This window comes from Pteronotus mesoamericanus, unplaced genomic scaffold (assembly GCF_021234165.1).
Source record: "Pteronotus mesoamericanus isolate MK-2021 breed Mesoamerican mustached bat unplaced genomic scaffold, CSHL_Meso_final scaffold_54, whole genome shotgun sequence".
Lineage (NCBI taxonomy): Eukaryota > Metazoa > Chordata > Mammalia > Chiroptera > Mormoopidae > Pteronotus > Pteronotus mesoamericanus.
Genome location: NW_026555321.1, coordinates 42,468,865 through 42,492,360, shown reverse-complemented (window position 1 = coordinate 42,492,360; position 23,496 = coordinate 42,468,865). Strand labels below are relative to the sequence as shown.

The following is a 23,496-nucleotide window of genomic DNA, read 5'->3' as shown; positions in this document are numbered from 1 at the left end:
ATAAAAGAAACCACTGATGACCTGGCCTGCTGGCTTAGTTGGAGCATTGTCCTGTGTACCAAAGGGTTGCAGGTTCGATTCCTGGTCAGGGTACATACCAAAGTTGTGGGTTTGATCCCCGGTTGGGACACATACCAGAAGCAACTGATTCATGTTGCTCTCTCACATCTGTCTCTCTCCCTCCCTCTCTCTCTCTCTCTCATGCACGATTGCTCTCGTGCTCTCCCCCCACCCCACCTCTCACTCTAAAATCAATAAACATATCCTTTGGTAAGGATTTTTTTTTAATTAAAAAAAGAGTCCTCATAGAGCTCCCTCACCCTTCTGCCATGTGAGGGTATAGCAAAAAGATGGCCATCTCTGAATCAAGAATAGGGCCCTCACCAGACACCAATCTGCTGGTGCCTTGATCTAGGACTTCTCAGCCTCAAGAACTGTGAGAAATAAATTTCTGTTGTTTATAAGCCAGTCAGTCTATAATATTCTTTTATAACAAGCCGAACAAACTAAGACAAATAGTTTGGCATTTAGAGACTTTTGTGTTTTCTGCTTATCTCTCACCGGTGTTTTAGAGTGGTGAGATATAAATAAGGCACTGTGCTAGGCACTGCAGGCTATTCCTATATAAATAAGATGAATATAATTGAGCCTTGGATCAGTGAACTAGTATAAAATTAGTCCTTATTTAAATTATATGAACTAGGAGAAGCCATGAATAAAAACAGATTTATAAATCTCCCTATTTTAAAAGACAGATTTATAAATCTCCCAATTTTAAAAGACATCCATTCCCAAAAAATGGGAGTGATGATTTTTAATGCATAAATTGCTTTATATATATATATCAAAGTTCATGTCTTAAATTTTAAAGCTAGTTAATATCCTCATCAAAGTTATTAAATACCTACAAAATGGTTCATTTTAGGTGACTTTATGGCAAACAGTTATATTGTCACTCAAACATTCTAATAATAATACACTAACTCATACTGGGAACAAAGACATCAAAAAAAACCACTATCTTGTTGTGTTTGGATACTACATGAGCAAATCTGTCAGCTTTTTCCTTCATGTACCATTTTGCCATTCTGAGCTGACCGTTACAACCAATATTATGTTCTTTCAGATTTGTTAACAAAAACAGTTTAAATTCAACTATGTCATTTTCAGATGTTAATCAAGCAGTCTGCATGTTTCCATACACAGTCTATTCCAGAAGACAGAACTTGCCTGAAAGAACAATGCAGACAAGCCCTGGTCCCTTAATATGTGATTGCCAGCTTGATTTGTTATTTGCCATCTGGGAAGAAAGATGTGATATCCAAATAAAATGTGTATGGAATACTACTTTTCAGGATGTAACTGAGCAAAGAACGACCAAAGAAAAGTGGAAGATTGACAGCTATATTTAATCTAGGTCAGCTGTTATTAAGGGGCTTTTGTCCATGACCATTGATTGAGCATGCCCTTTAACTAAATATGTCATTAGGATTATCCCACCATTCTCTTTCATGCTAGCAGTGCTTTGGCAGAATAGACTTTCTGTCAGTCTGTAGAATGCACCGTAGTCTTTTTGCCTTCAGAGTCTTCAAATGCTCTGCTCCCTCTTCTGAATGATCACTCCTTCACCGTTTCACCAGGTCACTTTCAGTTTACCCTCTATGACTCAGGTTAATGAGTCTTTATCAGAGACTCTCAGTGACACCCCATGCTGGTAGACTTCATAACACCTTGAACTTTCCTTCAGAGGGCTTAACAAAATTATAATTAAATAGTTATTTATGTATAATTTGTTTCATATTCTCTACTAGGTGTAAGCTTCAAGGTCAGGACAGAGTCACTCTGAGTCACCATTAGATACCCAGCAACTAGATAAGTGCTTGGCATATAATAGAGGCTCCATAAGTATTTGCTGAATGATTAAAATGAGTAAATGAATGAAGACAGACGATGCCCCCTATTTACTCACAGTATAGCACTGATTACTTTTTATTGTAGGATCTATGCTGTTTTCATAATTCTTATTTTTAAATTAGACTCTAAATGCTAAAGAACAATGACTTACAAAGAACAATAAAATGACTTCCTAATGGGACCTGGTGTGGGTGGTTAGTGGTGAGGTGGGTGGTGGAGACATGAATTAACATCCATTTAGGTTTATCAGAACATCCAACTACCAGGTCATAAAGCTCCTTCAGAGTTTTGTCTCACAAAGATTAGACTAATTTTCCATGTATTCCTCCACATAGTCTCAGAGAAAGTTTGAGAGTCAGTGGTTGCTAAATTAAATGATCTTAATGATTAGTCTTTATTTTAAAATAGTAAACAATAGTTTTATTTCTCCTTTTATTGAAGGTTTTATACTTCCCAGAGTTTTCCTCAAATAATAATCCAACAAGTAGTGAAATAGTTCTGGGTACAAAGAAAGAGTAGAGAAATAGAAAGGGCAGGTGACACAGAGGGAATTTGAGCTTTGTCATGTGAAATATGATTTGCATATCAGTCACATGCCTGTAAGATTCAGATTGCCTATATAAATGTGGTTAGAGTTTATATTTAGGATGTATTTTGAGGGATGATTGGTTAAATTTTTCTTACTACTTACATGCACATTTACACAAATTTTCCATTATATTCTAAAGTTTATATAAAGAAGAAAATAAAACCTATGCTTAAGCTAACCATCAAAAGTTATTTTACATTTTGGTATGTTTGCTTGTCTTTTTGCCATTCATAAACTTTATTAATTTTCTACAGTGAGATAAGAGTTTTATATGTATCATTTTTATTTAACTTTTTATTTTGAGTCTTTGGCATATCATTGCCATCCTCATAAATGTAATTCCTTGTGACTATTGACTGGATATTCAAGTTGTTTACTTTTTAGAAATTATAAACACCTATTTACATAGACCTTTAAGTTTTGTTTTGTTCTTGTTTTTTACTTAGGATTCATAAAGTGAATTTATTGAGTAAAATGGCATGTACCTTTTTAAGCCTTTTGATACATGTAATAGAATTGCTTTTTGGAATGCTAATACCAATTTAATTCCTAATTTCTACATATGGCATGGCTTAATATCTTTGCCATAAAAGAGGTTGTACAAATAAATGAGAAAAATGTTCTAATAATAAAGTAGATTAAGAACATGATCAGAAAATTTACTAAAACCAAAATTTAAATTTCCATATAAATATATATGAATATTATCAAATCTCATTAGAAATATAAATTATAATAATAAAAGTACTATTTTAATTATAACAACTCTTTTTCCTTTTAAAGTATTCAAAGATAAGATGTTAACGTTAGGGGAAGCTGGGTAAAGGGCATATAGGAACTCTGTACTATTTTTATAACTTTTCTATAGATATAAAATTATTTCAAAATAAAAAATGAAAACTTTATATACTCACAAAATGGCTATAGTGCTTATTTAATAACATCATTGTACTTATTTATCTCAGAAATCTTTATTGGTGCACATCTAACTAGCTCTTCTCTCAAGGCACAATCTAGTATTGAAAAACAAATATAAAATATTTCCAATGAATGTTCTTACTTAATGCACAAGTCTCTGAACCTGCTCCATATGTTATATACTGTATCTCATTCAATCCTTTCTACAGTCATAGAAAATAGGCAATAAAATTATCAGGCTCATTTTACAGATGAGAAAACCAAGGATGTAAAGTTGAGTAACTCACCCAAAGTCATATTCTAAAATGATTTACTTTAATTGGTTTCATTTATAAGATATGTCCATTTGGCAGAATTGGCTTACATTTTGGGACTGAATGTCTTTTTTCCAGCTGGATATGGTGTTCCCTTTCCAACAGATGAACCTACAGACATTATTCCACGAAGCTGCCAACTAATGACAGATGTTCCACAAGTCACACAGCTGCTAAACATGACCAAACTCCGCCAAACTGTAATAAAATTTGGAGGTCATCCTCTAAGTTCAGCAGAATCAGGTATGCACTTAAACACCTAAATTATAAGCATGTTTATTTTTAAGAACAAAATCTAGGGGAAAAAAACAGCATGCAATTAATCTTTATAGCTTGAAGTTAAATATTATGACATATCAGTGATAAATCATTTTAAATTTCTCTTTAGCAACTAAAATATTTTCTGAATTTGTTTACATGATAAATCAAAACATCCTTAATTATTATTTTCTTCTTCCTATACGCTTGCAAGCCTTGCCAATTATTCCTCTTAAACAGCTCTCAAACCTGTCTCCTCTATCTTGTTGCTATGTCCATTGTTCTGATCCCCATCACTCACCTTAGCCTCCCAGTAAATCTGTGCATTGCTACCAGAATTATCTTTCTGATAATAGAAATGGAAATGTGATTCTGTCACTCTTTAATTAAAGACTTCTAATGCCTTTCCCACTATCTTAGAAGACAACATGAAAAAACCCTTCAGAATACATACAAAGCCAACTTACCCTATCCCAAACCTACTCCATAGTTTTATCTCCAATACCTTTCTCTCATTCCCAACGTATCATTTTCTGATCACTCTGTGAACTTCCACATCTTCATATTTTGGGGTTATTGTATCGTTGGCCTAAAGTGGCTCCCTTGCCTTTCTTTCTTGCTTGGAAAAACTTCCATATATCTTTCTAGACCCAACTCAAATGAAATCTCTTCTATGCAGCCTTTCCTAATTCTAACAAGCATTGTTCTTTATGTCCATGATTTTTCCCCCTTTTTTGAATACTTCTTAATACATCTGCATTCCCCAATAAAATGTGACTTCCTCATTCTTCTATTTCCCTAGCTTCTAGCATAGTGCTTGCCATATATTGAGCCAGGGACTGGAGACTAAATAACTACAGTGGGCCATCTGATAACATAAATAAATAAAGTGGCCTGGGTGCCTGGATATTTGACACAGAGAAACATTTTCTACTTCAGTAGTGAGCTTTATTAGGAATGGGGGCAGGCATTAGGGAAGAAGATTGAGATAGTGCATCAAGGACATTGCTCTCTACTATTAAAACAGTAATATTAGCTACTATGCAAATGATACAATAGATGACAGTTAACACTCAGTCCCTGTGAGTGAGCACTGGGGAGCAGTGAGAACTGCAGCAAACTAGAAGCTCATCTCAGTCTAGAAGGGGTAACTGCAGTTCAGTTCTAGCCAAGTGTTGCCTTGCAGAAATGCAGGCCCAGTGTCATCAGATCTTCCTTCTTCTTATTTGAGACTGTTTATCCTAATTTTTACGATAAATCTCCCAATTTTAATATATTATCCAAAGTCTAAATTTTTTTTGGAAACATTCTGTGAGCATAACAAAACCTGCCAGTGCATGACAGTTTTCTGCCACTGGAATAGTAACCCATAGCTATTGACCAAATGAATGGATAGTGCTTTCCAAATTAAGAAGCCTAATATTATTTAGATGAGTTGTTCTCAACTTCCTGTATTTTAGAATCACCTGGGACATTTTTAAAGTAACTGATTTTTTTTTTAAATTTTCCTAGTATCTATGCTTCATTCCCAGAGATTCTGATTTAATTGGCCTGGGATGGATTTTTTTTTTTTAAATAAACTCCCCCAGTAATTCTACTGTGCAGCTAGGGTTGAGAACCACCAGATCACTTCTCCCCACAAAGGTCCTATGATTTAGATGACACTCATAAACACTGAAGTGATTCAGAGGAAGGTGAAATGGTCATAATAGGGTACTTGTGGAGGAAGTAGATCTTGAAAGTATTCAATAAATTATTATGTATGTGTTTATACTAAATAAATATAAGATTTATGGATGTGTAAGATGGTACAGAAGACCGAGCAAAGGTAAAGAGACAGTACACTGCATGGATGAGGTGACTGAGGGATTGCTAAGGGGAATAGCCTGAATAGACAGAATGGCTGTGTTGGAAATACAAGAAGAGTATGCTTCATGTTTCTAAAGTAGAGGAATGATAACTTCCTTTTTAGGAAGTTGAAATTGATGTCAGGATTCAGTATGAATTTGTAAGTCAAATGAGAGCAGAGATTAAGGATTGCGACTAAAATGTCTTTGCATCAAGCCAGGCATTCAATGACAAGTGGCTGTGAAAGTGGAACATGAGGACCCTGTAAGGAACTGCAAGAAAAAGCTGGCGATGCTCAGACAACAAACAGGAAAGAGAAAATGGTCAAAGTTTGAGAGAGGTCAGAGGAGAAACAGGAAAAAGATAATCATGATGAAATGAATGAGTTGCAAAAATGGACCATTATACTCTCTATTTTTATCCTATGTTCATTTAGTTAGTGAATTTCATATGTATCAATCTTACCAACATTACATGCCCTAACTCATATATTCCTAAAGAATTGAGATTGAATGTACAACTTTTCCAATATAAACCCTGGCAGAGGACTATGTGTAAATAGGCACTACATTTTTAAGCCTTTTATTATAAAATTTCAAAATTACAGAACAGTAAAGAGAATATATAATGAACCCCCATGTCTCCATCACCTGATGGGGGATACCACGTCCCTCGCAGAGTCCGCCCGGGTCACCATGGATGGAGGAAAATAAGTCATCCCAGACACTTCTCAGTCTGCCAGGAAAAGAGGGTGGCGATTCCCTCCAGTGGAGAGTGCCCTGAGCCCGTCTCTTGAAGTGGTTTTTTTTTGAGAATGATATGCCCAGGGGTATGCAGCCTGCATGCAAACTGATCAATCCACGTCAAAAAGCTATGTTTACACCAAACAGATAGAGATTATAGAAAACAACTGAAGGGACATGGAGATTTGCCTCAAATCAGGGTCTGGTAGACAGGGTGGTGCCCATTCGGCTCTGAAACCTGGGAAACTGATCACATTTTATGCTTGACCCCAAACATCAGTACTCATTAAGTGGAGGGCATTCTTACAAAGTAAATTTCATAGGATTTAATGCATTCCTTTTTCAGGCCTAATTGTCCCCAGGAACCTCCCAATCCAGTTTAGATTTGTACCTGCCTTTAGTATTGTTTCAAGCCTGAGCCAGGCAGGTGGAGCAGAGCAGCAAGAGATGAGGAGACTTCTTTCAGATGGAATGAGGACTCCAGCCATGACAAAGCTGAGGGGTGAGGGTCTTTTGCCCCTTCTCCATGGCCCCTATGCGACTGTGCCTGTCTTAAGTTGCCCCTGCCATTGAGGGGTCTTACCTGTCATTGACTAACCAGCGATCCACCAGGGCCAAGCAGGGTGATGTGAGGGAGGCAGGGGCTGCGCCCCTACCAGGGGGACAGGTTTTTCATCCTCAGTACCTATTTTCCCAAGGCCTCCTTGCTCAATTCCAGCCTTGGGTGCTTTTCATCTGTTGGCGAGGCTACAGCCCCTGAAACCAAGCAGGATGGTTCCCAACGATGATGTGCTTCCACAATTACCATCTTTGGGCAGGACTTTTTGATAACAGTGAGGTCATAAAGAGTCAGAATTTTTATATTTATCATATATACTATCTTTAGATGGGGGCTGGGAAGAGAGACATACAATCCATTTTTATTAAAGGACCTTTAGAAAATACATAAAAGGATGAAACAGATCCCACAACCCAGACTACCACTATAAACACATTGGGTCACAATTCAATCCTAATGGAAGATTGGCCACAGAATGAAATGAGTAAAAGTGTTTTTGATAACCAAACAGTCTATCTGTAGCTAACAGGCCGTGATAGTTTTCAGTAACAGAAAGGCTTAAGTTGTAAAGTCTATCAGATAACTCTCTGTGATTGTAAATACTATTTGTCTCCTTTGTTGTTTTGTTTTTTTTTAATTCTCACGCAAGGGCATTTTTTCATTGCTTTTAGAGAGAGAGGAAGGGAGAGGGAGAGAGAGAAACATTGATCTGGTTGCCTCCATAAGCACACCTACCAGAGACTGGGGGTCAAATCTGCAACCTAAGTATGTGCCCTGACCAGGGATAGAATCAGTGACCTTTCAGTCTATGGGATGATGCTCCAGCCAACTGAGCCACACTGGCCAGGGCTGTATTTCAAAGTTTTAAGAATTAATTATGTCTTTCAAAGAAAATGTAAGTGTATAATCAGATATTTTCAGTGTCTTATTTAAAGTTCAAGGACACATAATGCTTGAGATTAAAGAGGATTTGAATAAATATTAATTACTTCATTAATCCAGTATTATAATTAAACAGAAACTTTTTCATAGGCCATATTTGATCCCAACTTGTAGAAGAGGATATTAGTTCAATTTTGCAAATTTTATAAATGGGCTCTCATTATATAATACTAGTTAACTCGAGTCATATATACAGAAAATTAATGGTCATCTAATAGTATATTTCTTCTGCCCTATAAATCCCAATTATATTTATATCCACTTATAACCATAGAATTATGATTGTTTCTCTTAAGTAAAATCTAATTGCACATGTATGGCAGCTAAGATTACGTGAACATCTATTGAGCTTTGTGGTTCTCTTCCTATAAATAATTTTCAATTGCTAATTTTGATATATGGCATCTTTGAAATTTACTATAGACGACTATAATAATAATTACTATTTTCTGTGTAAGATATTTATCTGAAAGGTGTAGCTAATGAAAAGTGCCCAAGGACAGGCTTTTTTAATTATGGAAAAGCAAGGAGGTATTTATTAGTTTGAACTATATATTTTTGTGTCTTTCTAAAAAAAAATGGATTCCCCATGGTGAGATTTGAATTGCATGAGAAATAACTTTGTGTTTTTTTAATTGACTGTACAGTACTCATGTAAATTATACTTTATTATAAATGCACATATTGGGAGATCCCAATGAAGCTGCTACAGGAAGAAGTAGGTATTTCCTATGGATGCTTTCTAGCATGTTTACCCAAGCAAAAAAGGAAACATTGAAACTTTTGTTTTAGAGTGCATTTTGCTGAAGGTCATAGAACTTGATCAAGAGGATTTAACAAAATTAATAAAATAATTGTGTTTCCATAAAGCCAGTGTTACCACACATTGTATTGTTCGCTTGGTCAATTCCATTCCTGGTGCACATTAGCTAATGAATGTTAGTCTGCAGATGACTGGGAGATCCGATTATCTTATTTTCATTAATGGGACCCTAGTTTAATTGAACCAGAGAATCAGGTCTGGTTATTGAAGTTGATCATTCAGCTACTAATGACAAGATGTAATGGTCCACTAGGCACAAATCAAAACCAGTAATATACTTAAAAATTAGGAAGCAGTTCTCTCAAGCATCCTTCTTTCCACAGCAGCAGTCTCATTGTATTTTTACTCTTTTTTAAATAAGAAGAGGCTGGCATCCCTATCTCACAGCACGATTGCAAACAGGTAAATTAATGCACCTAGCAAAACCATGAAGTAATCATCTAACTGGTTGGCATTAGTGAGACCCTTATTAAAATTTCTTCTTGGGTTCTACATTGTGAAAGCAAAATTCAAGTCTAGCGACAAAATCTACTGTAAAGTAGAACCTTAAAGAAAAAGGAGTAAGATTCTGACTTCAGGAAAAAACAAGACAATCTTTTAATTGCTTCTTTTCCAAAATCAGACTTTAGTAAACCTTGTCTTAGGATCGTTGGTTAAAGAGATGCCACAATTTCTAGTTGCAATGTCTGATAATAATTCAGAATAAAACTCGGCCATCTCTTACATTTGAAATATATATATATCTTTCCCTGTCTCTAGTAAAAATAAGGCATAATTGATCACATTCCTTCATTTAAAAATTTTTTTTAAAGTGAAAGGAATTTAGTATGGATATTGATCCAGCGTCTGTTATAGCACATATGTCACAAATCATTTATACAGTGAATTTTAAGTTTTCTATGGTATTGCTGCCATATGTTGAAAAAAATCGTTGCTATATAAAACAATATTAAAAATGAAAAACACAACCGCTTTGATAATTTTGCTAATTTTGCAGGATTGACTCATTCCAACCTTTATATTTCCCCTTTAGAGGTCTATCAGAACATTGCTTATAATAACAAAAACCTAGAGACAAACTATTTGTGCATAATAGGGAATTGATTAAATGTTCACACAATAGGATATCATGTATGCAGGTGTATAAGATGACCTGACCTTCTTGTGATGGTCTGGAAAGGTCTCTAAGTCATGTCAGTCAATAAAAAAATGGAAACCCAAAAATGCTGTTTCTGTATGATCCCATTGATAGTTTCTTAGGAATGCTGGTATATGCATATATTTTTAAAGGAAATTACCTTTAGGAACATGGACTAATAGGAGCAAGGAAGGAAGATAAAACTTATTTCTCATATCATATCTTTATTAGAGAATTGTAATTTTCTAAATATAATTGTGATTTATTATGTCAGTAGATTTATTATGTTACAACAATTATGGACTAGTTTCTTGTGTATACTTTACTTTGAAAGCCCAAAGAATTGCTATAAAATTAAAATATATTTCTCTATTTAATATCAGTATTTGCATTTAAAATATATAATGGGAAGGAAATCCAGAATTATTGGCAAAATAAAATATTTAATTATATACTTAAATATTAAACTTGTTTATGGTATAGTAGGGAAATATACTATATTAGTATGAATTATGCTGACATATATTTTCACTAATAGTGAACATGGGACTCTAATCATCAATGATCTCCAGTAACTCCCAAGACACTGTATAGTATCACCCTATTTTTATCTTCATCACAGTACTTATAATTACCTGATGTTTTCTTGTTTGCTTATTGATGTCTCCCATTCTGGAATTTGAACTTAAAAACATCAGGGTCCTATTTATTGTTGTATCCCTAGCATCTAGCTCAATGCTTTACATCTACCAGTAATTCAAGAAATATTTGTTTATTAAGTGATCGGATGACTGAATAAAATGCTAGCCAAATAATTTGAGCATGTATGTATATTAAGCAACAAATCATCATCATCATCTTCATCATCATAGCTAACATTTTTTTAGTTCCTACTGTGCTGCAAGTACTAAACCCTTTACATAATGTAATAGTAACTTTATATATATGCGTGTGTGTGTGTATATATATGCACACCCATTTATATATATTATATATGTAATGGCAGTATTTTGTGTGTGTATATATGCACACACACACATGCACACATATATATGAGAGAGAGAAACAGTAATAGTTATATCTATAATATATATGTATATGTGTATATATATATGCACATACATTATAGATAATATATAAAATGACAGCATCATGTGTGTGTACAGCATCATATATACACACACACATAGACATACATACACACACATTATTACATATATACATATATGAGAGAAACAGATTTATAAGGAAGCCACACAATTAAGAAGACTGGGAAGTCCCAGGATTTGCAGCAGACCCAGGAGAATCAGTCCTGTTGTTTCTGTCAAAGTCTGAAGGTCTGAGAACCAGGAGACCTGATGGTGAAAGTTCCAGTTTGAGGGCAGGAGAAGACCAATCAATGCCCTGGCTCAAGGAGTCAGGCAGAAAGATCAAATTTTCCTTTCCTCCACCTTTTTGTTCTATCCAGGCCTTGGATGGATTGGATGATGCCCATCCACACTGAATAGGGCAACCTGCTTTATTTAGTCTACTGATTCAAATGTTAGTTTCATCCAGAAACACTCTCACAGTCACACTCATAATGTTTAATCTGGGTACCCTGTGTCCCAGTCAACTTGACACCTAAAATTAACCATCTCACATAGTGTATCCCATATAATCCTCTTATAGACCTTTTTGTGTAGCAATCATCGGAATCACCATTTTGTAGATAAGGAAACTGAGGCTCACAGAGATAAAGTAAGCAGTGAGTAGTAGAGCCGGGATGATCAGGCATCTGGTTTCAGAGATGCATTCTTAATTACTGACCCCTGTTATGATGCAATTTCTCGCTACTACTTTTCAGGATTACTTTCTGGGATGCCATCTTGTGTTATGGGAAACTTCAATTTCTAAGCCCAAATTATGCAAGTTATCTACCAAAGCCTGTATTATAACTTCTTAATAAATTAAGACTTTGTGAAAAATAGTAATATATTATACTTTATGTTTTTTTACCATTTAACCCCTCCTACCTCCCTCCCCACTGCAATTACGATTATTTTTTATCTTGTTGACATATCTGAACTTAACACAGATGGTGTTCTTAATTGTCTAAAGTTCCACTCAAGTTCAGAGGAAAAAAAGATGTCCTTATTTACTTTTTAATATTATTTTATTGCCTTTCAAAAAAATGTCTTAAACTTTTTATTAATGAGACAAGGCTAAGTACTGGTTTTAATATTTGCAAAAGTTAAATAGTGATTTTACTCAGCTAGAGCCTTTCCTGCATTAGTCATTTACCTACACACTTGTCTTTTTATGATGCATTCAGGGTTACAGACTGACAGTCCTCCAACTGGCCTAAAAAAAGTTTTTAATTAAAATACTTTGCATAGGATGCACACTCTCAAAGTAGCCACAGTTATCCCCGCATTCTACATGTGCCTGCTTGTTGCATATGTGTTACCTGCCTGGCATTGAAACCACTTTAGTTTGTCCCTCTGCCCCACTCAACACTTTCGTTTCTCTGAAAAAGGATCTTACAATATTTTGTTCTATATTTGATTCCTCATAACCCCCATTGGTCTTCATCATATACATTAATTATCGTAGTTATGAAGTTTTAATATTAATCTATATAATCATTAATAAAGTGCTTTTCAGATAGCAAAAGAAAGGTTTTTCACCAAAATGCCCAGAAAATAAATAGTGGATATAGGAAGAATCCCCTGTGTTGCCCTCCTGGGCCACCAATGGAGGCATCTTGTGTAGGGAAACGACACAAAAAGGCCTTGGGACATAGTTTCTGAGCCCCTGCTCTGTGTGGGCACATGCCTAAACATTGTGAGTCTCGGTTTGTTCAGCTGTAGACATGAGATAATCACACAAAGTGATTGGAAATTGCATAGTGATCACATATGCATCATCACATCCATCTTCCTTTAAATCTCAAGTTGACTGTCATCTCCCTGACCCCAAAAACAACATACCAACTCTGTTAAACACACTTAAAACCCTTTCAACTTTTCATTCATAGCTCTTATCACAGTTGTAATCAGGTAGTTATTTATTAATTGCTTGCTTTAATATCTGTCTCTCCCATGAGACTAAGCTCCTTGAAGAAGATGATGTGTCCACCTTATTCCTTGTCTTACTCAGCGCTGAGAAGTGGCTGCTCAGGCTGGGTGCCCAGCCACTGCTGAAAAAACAAACGACTGTGAGCAGACTTTTCAAATTTATTAAATGCTATTCAAGATGGCAGAGGTTAATAACATATTTACTAAGCATTTATTCCCTGCTAAGAATAGTATTTAGCATATTATATGCATGTTTTATATGATGTAAAAAACATATGACTTCAATTCTATTATTATCCCAATCTTGTGACTGATGAAGGCAAGGTTTAGAAAGGTTAAGTACCTTGTCTAAAATAATATTGCTCTACTATATAAGCCTCTCTTTTGTAATTTTCACATTTTTTATAACAATGCCCATATAGTGAAATAAAAATTAATCTAATTCAAAGACTGGATTCTGGTAGAAATTTAATTCTGATTTGATTATTAGATAATAGATGTAAGTCTTGAGCAAGACCCTTCAATGGTTACGGTTGAAAATTCAGTACTTTTTTTTGCTTAAGCTTCAACCCTACAAAATGAAATGACTAAAACAATTACAACATTGTATCTTAAGACAAAAATGAATGTTTATTTTTCTAAAAGACAATTAGAGAGTAGGCCCTCAGGTTTTATGATCTATAGGCATGTACCCCTCACTAAAATAGCAAAATAATTAATGGTAACATCTCTGACCTACAACCAAGTTCATTTTACGCAAACTTAAGAAAATGAAATGCCTAGAGCATGACTTTAATCTAATCTTGATTGTAACCTTATGTTATGCATATTGATGTCAGCTCTTAAAAGAGCTCCTTTTATAATTCAAAAGGCATGCATTTCTGCCTGTGTTTTTTAAAGATTTCTCTCATTATAGAAAATTTGCCCCTTCTACTTTTTATTTTAGAAACAAAGATCTAAATTATTTTTCCTTGTAGGTTTTAATTAGGACCCTATCATAATAGATACATAGTATAATACATGTGTATAGAGATAATTATGACAATTGATATGATTATAAACAGAGAATTATGGAAGTGAAACAGGCTTTAAGAATGTGTGTGTTAATTGTACTAAGTTTAAAAAGCTCTGTTCATTCAAGAGATACTAAATAGTGGAGTACTAGTATGCTTTACTTTGTGAGGAAAAAAGTGTACTAAAATTTGTAAAGTTAAAAAATAAATTTACATTTAAAACATAGTGGTATATTACTCTTTGAAGAAATCCTATAGTACATACTCTTATAAAAATACAGGAAACATAATTTTCTGTGATTAGGGGATTATATTATATCAGGTTTAGGTATGTCTGTTATATTCACTGGGTAACTACTAAAGTTTAGCAAGAAATTCAAGGGCTAGAAGTTAGCAAGAAGTTAAACAAGAAGTTTCCTCAAGAAATTCAAGGTTGTTAGAAATTTTCATTTTTTAAATAAGTATGAACTAGTTGATGGGTTTATTTTGTTGGGATTATAGCTAGAACTGATTTTTTAAAAAATTTTATTGAGGTATAATTTACATAAACATACAGGGTCTGGCAGAAGTAACACCTGCTTGAGTGTGGTTGGTAGGGTAATAATATGGGTTTAATAATTTATAGTTTTAACTTGAACATTTCTCCTAAAATGTCATATGATGTGCTTGAATGTAATATTGTTATGTTACAGAATTACATGCTTTATAAAAAAAGATTTTGTAATTAAATCTTTTTTTTACATACTTTTTTTACTAACATACAGGTACTGAACCCTGTGTGTTAGTTTCAGGTTGCTGCATAATTATTTAATATTTGTATATATTGTGAAATGATCACCACAATAAGTCTCATTAACATAGTTACAAAAACATTTTTTCTTGTGATGAGGACTTTTAAGATCTACTGTCTTAGCAACTTTCAAATATGCAACACAATATTAACTATAGTCCCCATAGTGTACATTACATTTCATGACTTATTTTACACATGAGTTTTTACTTTTCCAGTATGATTTTTCAGTACTTCCTCCTCCCAAAAATCCTCTTTATCTTGGATACTGTCCACAATTTGGGTGAGATTTGTCCCTTATCTACCATGTGTTATGCTGGATCAGCAGGTAGGGGTACATAGAGTACCCAAAAATGGTCTCTCTTCTCAAAGGAACTTAAATTAACCAGGGGAACCTGCATATAGATAAAGAATATGAAAAAATATCAAGGAAATTGCCACTGTAAGATGTTCAAACAGAAAGCTATAATCATACCCTCATGGTTACCATCGCTGGAAGTAAAAAAAACTCCCATTCTGGTACTGAAAATTCCCACCTAGGCCTATGCCATATCCCATACAACCTTCAGTACCCTCGGTGGCTACTTCTTTCTGAGAAATCCACATTTGAGAACAAAATCAATATTCCAAGATTTGTTCTACTGGTCACAAAAGGTATAAGTGATGAGTCTGTAATAGAATTTTCCCATTGACCTGGAATTCATGTCATTTGTTTATATTATTGATCCTGAGAGACTAACAGTGTTTTGTTGACTACAAATGGATATTTATAAATGACTGAAAAAAATACAAATTCATACATAGCCAAATCTATTTGTTAAACGCTGCAAATTTTCACCTGTAACCTGAATAGGCACGATACCACTGCTGCTTTTGAGAGTCACACCATTCATGTAAATATCAATGTTTTGGTCATTGTTGACCCTTTTCTCTCATCCCCCCAACATCCTGGCAGTTTTTCAGTTCTGTTCAGTCTTCCTCCTCAATTTACACATAAAACCCTAAGTTGGATTTTTCTTAAAATGAAATTCTAATCATAGTTAGAAATATTTAGTCATTTAATCCAACTTCTCTTCTGGTTCATTACATTTAATGATTTGTCCATTTTGCTGAGCAAGGATTTATCATGTACTCACTCTGTGTCAGGCACAGAGCTAGGTGCTGGAAATTTCGGGGTGACAGAGCAGGCTTCAGAGTTTATATCTACTGAAGCACATCAGAGAAACCCATAAACACATGTAAAAGTACAAGTCTGACAAGTTCTGTGAGGAAAAAGTTATGGAAGTACCTATACTAGGGAAATTTACCCTAATCAGAAAGGTCTGGAAGATTGTGTAAGGAAGTGATACATGAGCTGAGTCATACAGCCAAGAGGAAAAAAGAGTCTTGTAACCATGGGGACCAACACGTACAAATGGTCTGGTAAACAAGAAGAACGGAGGAGGCCAGTCTGCTGAGAGGGCAGAAAATGAGGAGTCTAAGGTATGAACTGAAGATGGAACACACAGATTTTGGCAGATAATTTTTAGGACTTTTTTCTTAATCCTAAGAGCAGCAGGGAAGCCATTGAAAAGTTTTAAGTGGGGAAAGTAAATGACCCAATCAGACTTATGTTTGAATAAGATCACTCTGGCTGACTTTGGAAAAGGAATGGGACAGGTAGCCAGAGTAGATATAGTAGATCACGTGAGAGGCTTTGAAATCATCCAGTAGAGGGATGATGGTCACTTGCATTGCATTGCTGGTGGAGGAGGCAGAGAGAAGCAGACATGAATTGGATATGACGAGAATGGAGAGAGGTGTCAAGAATGACACCTAGATTCTGGCTTTTCAAACTGGATGGATTTTGGTACCACTCATTAGACCAGGTTTTCATTTTGAGGTGTTTTTGAGACATCAAAGAAGCCCTGTTCAAGAAGGCCACTGGTACAAAGAGTTGAGCTCAGAAGAGAGCACCAGGCTAGAGAAAGAAAATAGGGAGTCATCTGAAATCTGAATCTGCCTTACAATATCCAAAATAGCTTTCCAGACTTCTGTTTGAACACCTTCAAAGTGACAAAATTCACTGCCTAAATTCTACTGATTAGTTCTGACTCTGCCATTTGGACAAATGAAATGTCTTCTGCTTAATAGGGCTTAAGGAATTTGAAGAAAACTGGAATAGTGTATCTTCTCATCATTTAGCATCCACATGAGATCTTCTGTCCAGCAAAAAAATCCAGTCAATTCAGCAATCTAGCCCTTGCCCGTCTCTTTAACTTCATCTATTAAAAACTCAAAAACAGACCCTAAAAACACCCATATACTCACACATTTATACTTCCACTCAGATCTAAGTATTTGGGGCTTCCTAAGTGTGATATGTTTTCATAAGCTTTTATGCCTTTTCTCATGCTATTCTATGAAAAAGTGGTTTTTAATTCCACCACATGTAAAATTGCAGCTCCACAGCAGAGGCTAATGAGACCAGCTAGCTAACAATAAGAATGTTTTCAGGAATAAGTCAGACAGAAAATGGCCAGTGGCACTTAAAGTCCAAGACTGTGGGACGAATGTAGACTCACTCAGAGCCAACATCATATATTCAAGTTGGTCACAGCAGGTTTTCTACATTGTGAGCAGTGTTTTGAGCTAAGGGATGTAACCCTCACCTTCTTTATCAGTCTGAGGAGGCTAACTACGGTCACAAAGAACCCCACAGCTCTGATCTAATTAAGAGTTCCTTAGGCAGCCTTCCATGGGGTAATTCAGAGACCCAGGCTCCTTTGATGTAGTGGCTCCTCTGGGGCCTCAAAGCCTTTCGCTGAATCTCTGCATCTTGTCAAGAGGTGAGGCAAGAGAGAGCACAGGGGATCATGCCGGAGATTTCAGGGGCCAGGAAGTGGTTTACATTTCTCCCATTCCATTAACCAGAACTCAGTTACATGGCCTGTGGAGTAGCTCTGTTCCCAGAAGAAAAAGACAGCAGGGTTTGGTGATCCCTGCTTTATCCTGGAGATAATGCCAGTTTACTCTCTTTCTCTCCCAAAGCAGTGATTCCCTGTTGCCTGGCATGTTTAGAATAGGCTCTAAGCATTTTAACACCCTTTGCAATGTGACCCTAGTCTGTCCTTCCAGCTAAACTGGTAATTTCATTATTTCCCAAGCATACCCTATCCTGTTGCTCTTCATGCCTTTTTTCTGGTACTTTCTCCTGCCTAGAGCACCCTACATCTCTTCTTCTTGACTCAACAAAACAAACAAGCAAGCAAAATATAACCAGAAACATTGAAATAAAGAACAAACTGACAGTAACCAGAGGGGATGGGGGAGGAGGATAATGGGGGAAAGAAGGGGAAGGGTCATCAAGGAACATGTATAAAGGGCCCATGGACAAAGCCAAAGAGGGGTAGGACTGAGGGTGGGAGGTGGGAGTGGGTGGGGGGGAGGAAATGGAGACAAGTGTACTTGAACAACAATAAAAAAAAATTCTTGAAATCTTACCAGTCATTCAAGGTCCATTCAAGAAGTCACTTATGTTTCATTCCCACTGGTCTGTCTCATGTTGTAGTTACTTTTACTTGTACTATCATCTCCCTTCAGACTCCCTGAGGGCAAGCAATATGTCTTAATCTATTTTGTGTCATGACAACCTCTAGGAAATGCCTAAGAGTGCTCAAGAAAATATTTGTTCAACTGAGCTGAATGGTTTTGTTTAAATTATTTCCTTAAAAAAAATAAGATGTATTTTTAATAGCTTTTCATTTTTTCTTTTAGGAAAAATATTTGTGGTAGTAGTTCTCAAATAATAGTGACTTTGTTAAATGATAGTGGAGCTTGTTAAAATCATAGATTTCTGCCCGCCCACCAAACCATCCCCACTCCACACCCAATATTCTAATTCTACAGATCTGATAGACCTGAAAGAGGGCCCGGGTATCTGCAATTTTATTAAGTGCCTTGGGGGAGGGGTATTCAGAAACATTGCAAGATGATGTTACCATTCTACCCATTAATGAACTATTATTAACCTCCTTCAACAAAACAGATCAGTTTATTAACAGAGGAACAGGTAGTGTGAAGAGCAGTAAAAATCAAGATGTTTGTCATATTGCCTTTGGATCCAAAGTTCTTGGACCACCTCCACTCTCTGGCAGAAGAAATAACATGAGGATATCCACTGAGGTAGGAACAAGGTTTGAGGAGCTCATCTATACATGAGTGGCACGGGAAGGGAAGGGTTTTTTCCAATGTGGGGGTTGGGGGTAGTAGTGTGACTACATGCCAAAAGCAGAAGGCTTGAATACATTTTGATCAGAAATTCTGGACTTTAAAAGACCTCGAAGCTATTTCCTTTTTGTCATGTCAACATAATTAACATTTTTGAGTATTCTTTTCATTAAATACGTTCACAAAACTTAAAGGTAAATATATGTGAGCACATTTTGTGGTCTCCTTCAAGAAGGAGTTGGATCATTATCAGATACCTTACAATGAACAGCTTCTCAAATGCTATATTTTTATTTCTAATTTCCTCTTAATTTCTACCATACACAGTGACTTTCAGTTCTGCTAAAGATAGAGTGTAGCAAATAAGCACATTTTAACTTATGTATCTGGGAGACTTGTCTTCTGTTCTATCTCACGTTATTTTTCTCCTTTCTAATTTGCCAATTTTTTAACCTTCTCGTTTTCTCTTTTTTCCCCACAATTTGTCTAAATATTATTTCTTCTATGTGCAGTCTACAGGGAATAAATGCAATTCCTATATTTTAAAATGTGCAGATTATTTCTTTCCTTTATAGACAGTAAGATCTGTTGGTTCAAAAAATAACCGATCGTGCCAGCTGTCCACAGTAGAGAAGTGTGTTAGTAGTGCGGAAATGTCAGCCTTGCTGATATCTGAGTCTGAAGAGCAAGGAGATAAAGAAAATATTCACCAAATAAAGCAGACTGTACCTATTCATGGTAAGAATGAATCATGCATAAAGACTGATAGCTAGTGAAAACAGTGAAAAATGTCCTTATTAAGATAAATCTGAAGTTATATTCATGGCTAGACATCAAGTCCAGATAATTACCACTTAAAAATGAAAAGTATCATAGATACTGAAATATGTTTAGAATTCATATAGTTATATATATTATAATCTTCTGGAATCTTATCATTCTACTTATTCTATTATTTCAAATTCCTGTAGTACTCTGTGTTTTTACTTTATGAAGAGTGGTAAGGAAATAATATAACATCCTTTTATCACTATATTTTGGGAACTTAGTGTGCATTTTAAGACTTTTAAACATAAATTCTATCTTTTAGTTAATCTTTTCCTTTTGTAAAGTGTTCTTTATCTTCTCTCATTGATATTAAAACAACCTTGTTGGTGAAGAAAAGATTTCGTCTAATTTTATAGATTGAGAGTCCAAGGTTAACAGAAAGGTAAAGTGATTTGCAATCTGTGATCATTGGAAAGAATTGAGACCAGAACCCACTTCCTGTCAGTTTTTACACTCTTAACAGTCTGACTTTTGTGAGAGTTGAAACAGGCATTTGGGTTCATTTTATTTGACTTGGAAATTAATGAGCACTATTACAAACTGTATCTCCCATGGAGTATAAACCTGAGTAAGGAAATATTCAATCCCAGCCCAAGCACTATCTGTGAGACCTTGATCAAGTTTCTTAAACCCTGTAAGCCTCCATTTCCTCATCTGTAACTTAAGTAACAATTGGCGCTAGCAGTAGTGATAAATAACAGCTGCTTCAAGAGGTCTTTGTGAGGTTTCAGTGAGGGAAAAATATCAGTCAAGCACATCATATTGTGCCAAGAAATTAAGCATTCAGTAAACATTAAACGCTGCCATGAATATTATTATTATTACAGAATTAAATTACAGTTAAGAATTCTTTAGGTTTGATAGTCTTCCAGTGTTCCTTTAGAAAGTACCCTCTAGGTTCTCATTGCATCATAGTTAACTGTTCTTCCTCTTTTAAAGGAAGCAATAATTTTTCAATATTGGCTGTCAATTTCATTTTTTATGTGTTTAATATAGCATGTTGTATGATTAACATTAAATTACTTGTAGCTCTCTATAAGTTATATTTCATGTATAAAATGTATTAGTAACTTTGAAATCCTGATACAATCCTAATATTAGAATAGGAATAAACATCTATTTCCTGTGAAGGAATAAGTTTTTAATACAGCTCTACATAATGTCAAAATGATACATGAACATTCTCATTATAGCTATAATTATATTTACTGAGTCATTTCAAACTGCATAGTACTTTCTGTTCTGGCTTTTTGTTCTTTCATACAAAAATGTACCAGCCAATCTGCGTATTATGCATCCACATCCTCCTCAAGAACCATCAGCAGATAAGAATAATAACAGGAGAAGATTAAGGTTAAAAAGCACCAGCAGAGAAAGGACAGAGACACCCAGCGGTATGGCACTAATTCAATACTATCTTATATCTGTTTATTATTCAGAGCAATGAAATCTCTCTCTGCAGGTTGTAAATTTCAAAGGATTATGAACCGACTCATCTAAAATATAAATGTCTGTTCTACAGGGATTATAAAAATCAAATTTTCTGCGAAAGAGTTGCTCTAAGGTCCTAACAGAGATTTTCCATATTAAATAGATAGTACCACAGAAATAAAGGACTTTCTACTTCTATTCTCAAAGGCTGAATAAGTTTAACTATTGTTTTTTAAAAAACAGCCCGTATTTGATGGAGGAAGTTTCTCACTGTAGACTTTACTAAAATTGAACTTATCCCATAATTTTTCATGTTTCATTTATGTCTCCTTCTCTTCTTCTTACATTAAGCCCTTTTAAAATTCTTTTTGTATTTGCTCTCTCTCCCTTTAAACTCCTTGCCATCTGATAGAATGTAAGTTAAAACTTCAACCCTTTGCAACCAGTAAAGCATTAGACAAATGTAGGTGGCTATTATAGTTATTCTTTTAATAATGGATTTGAGGCTTGTATGTGTAGATCTGCATACACATGCATTAGTCTCTCCTACATCAAATCCAAGATGTATCATATACACATCTGTTAGCATTCTCAAAAGTGGAGGGTTCTTGGGTCAGTCATAACTCAGCTTGCTAGATTTCATGTTATTTTTATAAAATGGTAGATAGGAAAATTAATTCTGCAGTAATGATGCGGATGTTTAGGTGATTATTCTTGCCCATTTTCTTAAGGTGCTGAAGGAAAGAGCTTAGTTTAAGAGTGGAGTTCAGTAAGAATTGTAATTTAATAAGACCCTTTAAAAATTGTATGGGTTTTAGAATTCCTTTTATTACATATTGTAAAACAAATCTAAAATGTCCCCATGCAGATATCCAGAAATTATATGATGAACCTCTACAAAAATGCAGCTGAGTTAATCTTAAAACATTCTGCTGAAAAAGAAATCTGCATATAATCTACAGTGTCACCTCTAACGTGCTTTACAATAATCATATAGAAAAGTATACCAAATTAATACCATTCTTCAAAAATTAATTTTTATGAACACCAAAAAAGTAACATAGTGGAAAATATTTCTTCTAATAAAGGCAGCTCTTCAGGAAATAACAGGAATGAAGATAAAACAGCTACCCTCACCACTCCATCCCAACAAAGAGCAGAGACATTGAACCTCAGCATTCCAGCACACGAGTCTTCTGATGAAGCAGGTTTGCATCTTTATTAGGCCATAATTGTCAGTAATTTTAAGCTATAAATGTGTTAAATATTTCAAACCCAGTCATTTTGAAAAGTTATGATGCAGTCATTTGTTAAAATCTATCATTTTTTATTAATTTCCTTTTAACCTCAATTTTATGTCAGACTTTAGTGGATGAAAGAGTATTTTTATTTTCAAGTTTTAATGCACTGGTTGTGTTGTCCAGAATGAAAGTTTAAAATTCTGAAGTTTTTACATGATATTGTCACGCTCCCCCAAGATTATCTATTGTTGCATTCTTCAGTCCTCCTTCTAATGGAGATGGTTTGGATGGTAGAGCATTGAGCCCATCAACATATCTTGCCTAGCAGGTGTGTAGTACTTTTACAAAGGCAAATTGTTGTGGGTTTCTTTTTTTGCAAAATGTTTTTGAGCAATGGAAAAAGGAAAATAAATTATAATTGTTTGTAGTTTGTCAGTCTTATTTATGCAATGTTGAAACCTTCATTAAAATGTTGAGTGCAATTAGTGTCTCTAGCATAAATCTGACTGTGTAGAAAAACTAATTAGATGTTTAGGTAATCATTCTTGCATTTATCTTGTTTGCTGCAATATTGTGATTACACAGTAATTTACATATTTTCCTAAGAAAACACACCAAATTATTCATTACAATTGATATGGAAATATTGGAGGTAAAACTACAAATTCCAAAAAAATGTGTAGTGTGAGATAATAAGAGTGTGTTTGGTGTAAAAACACTCCTTTTACTTTGGCTTTTTGACAGTTAATAATATGTTTGGCAATAGGTCATACAAGTTGTTTAATTGCATAATGAAGATTTCATTATCTTTTCCTCTGCTGATTTTTACATATCCATGAACATAATGCAACACATTGGCTTTTGTCATCTTTTTCTACC

The 23,496-nt window shown here is 34.9% G+C and overlaps 1 protein-coding gene across 3 annotated transcripts in view; it reads left to right on the top strand.

The window, feature by feature from the left end:
- The window catches only part of CFAP20DC (CFAP20 domain containing), a 253,337-nt gene that overhangs the window by 148,099 nt on the left and 81,742 nt on the right, over window positions 1-23,496 (top strand). For 2 of the 3 annotated variants that reach the window (XM_054595085.1, XM_054595083.1), the window contains exons 7-11: window positions 3,814-3,978; window positions 18,936-19,072; window positions 19,693-19,855; window positions 21,223-21,339; window positions 22,465-22,584. In XM_054595085.1, the coding sequence (XP_054451060.1) occupies window positions 3,814-3,978; window positions 18,936-19,072; window positions 19,693-19,855; window positions 21,223-21,339; window positions 22,465-22,584 (702 nt within the window). The remainder of the gene's footprint in view (window positions 1-3,813; window positions 3,979-18,935; window positions 19,073-19,692; window positions 19,856-21,222; window positions 21,340-22,464; window positions 22,585-23,496) is intronic. The other variant, XM_054595084.1, reaches the window with a different exon arrangement.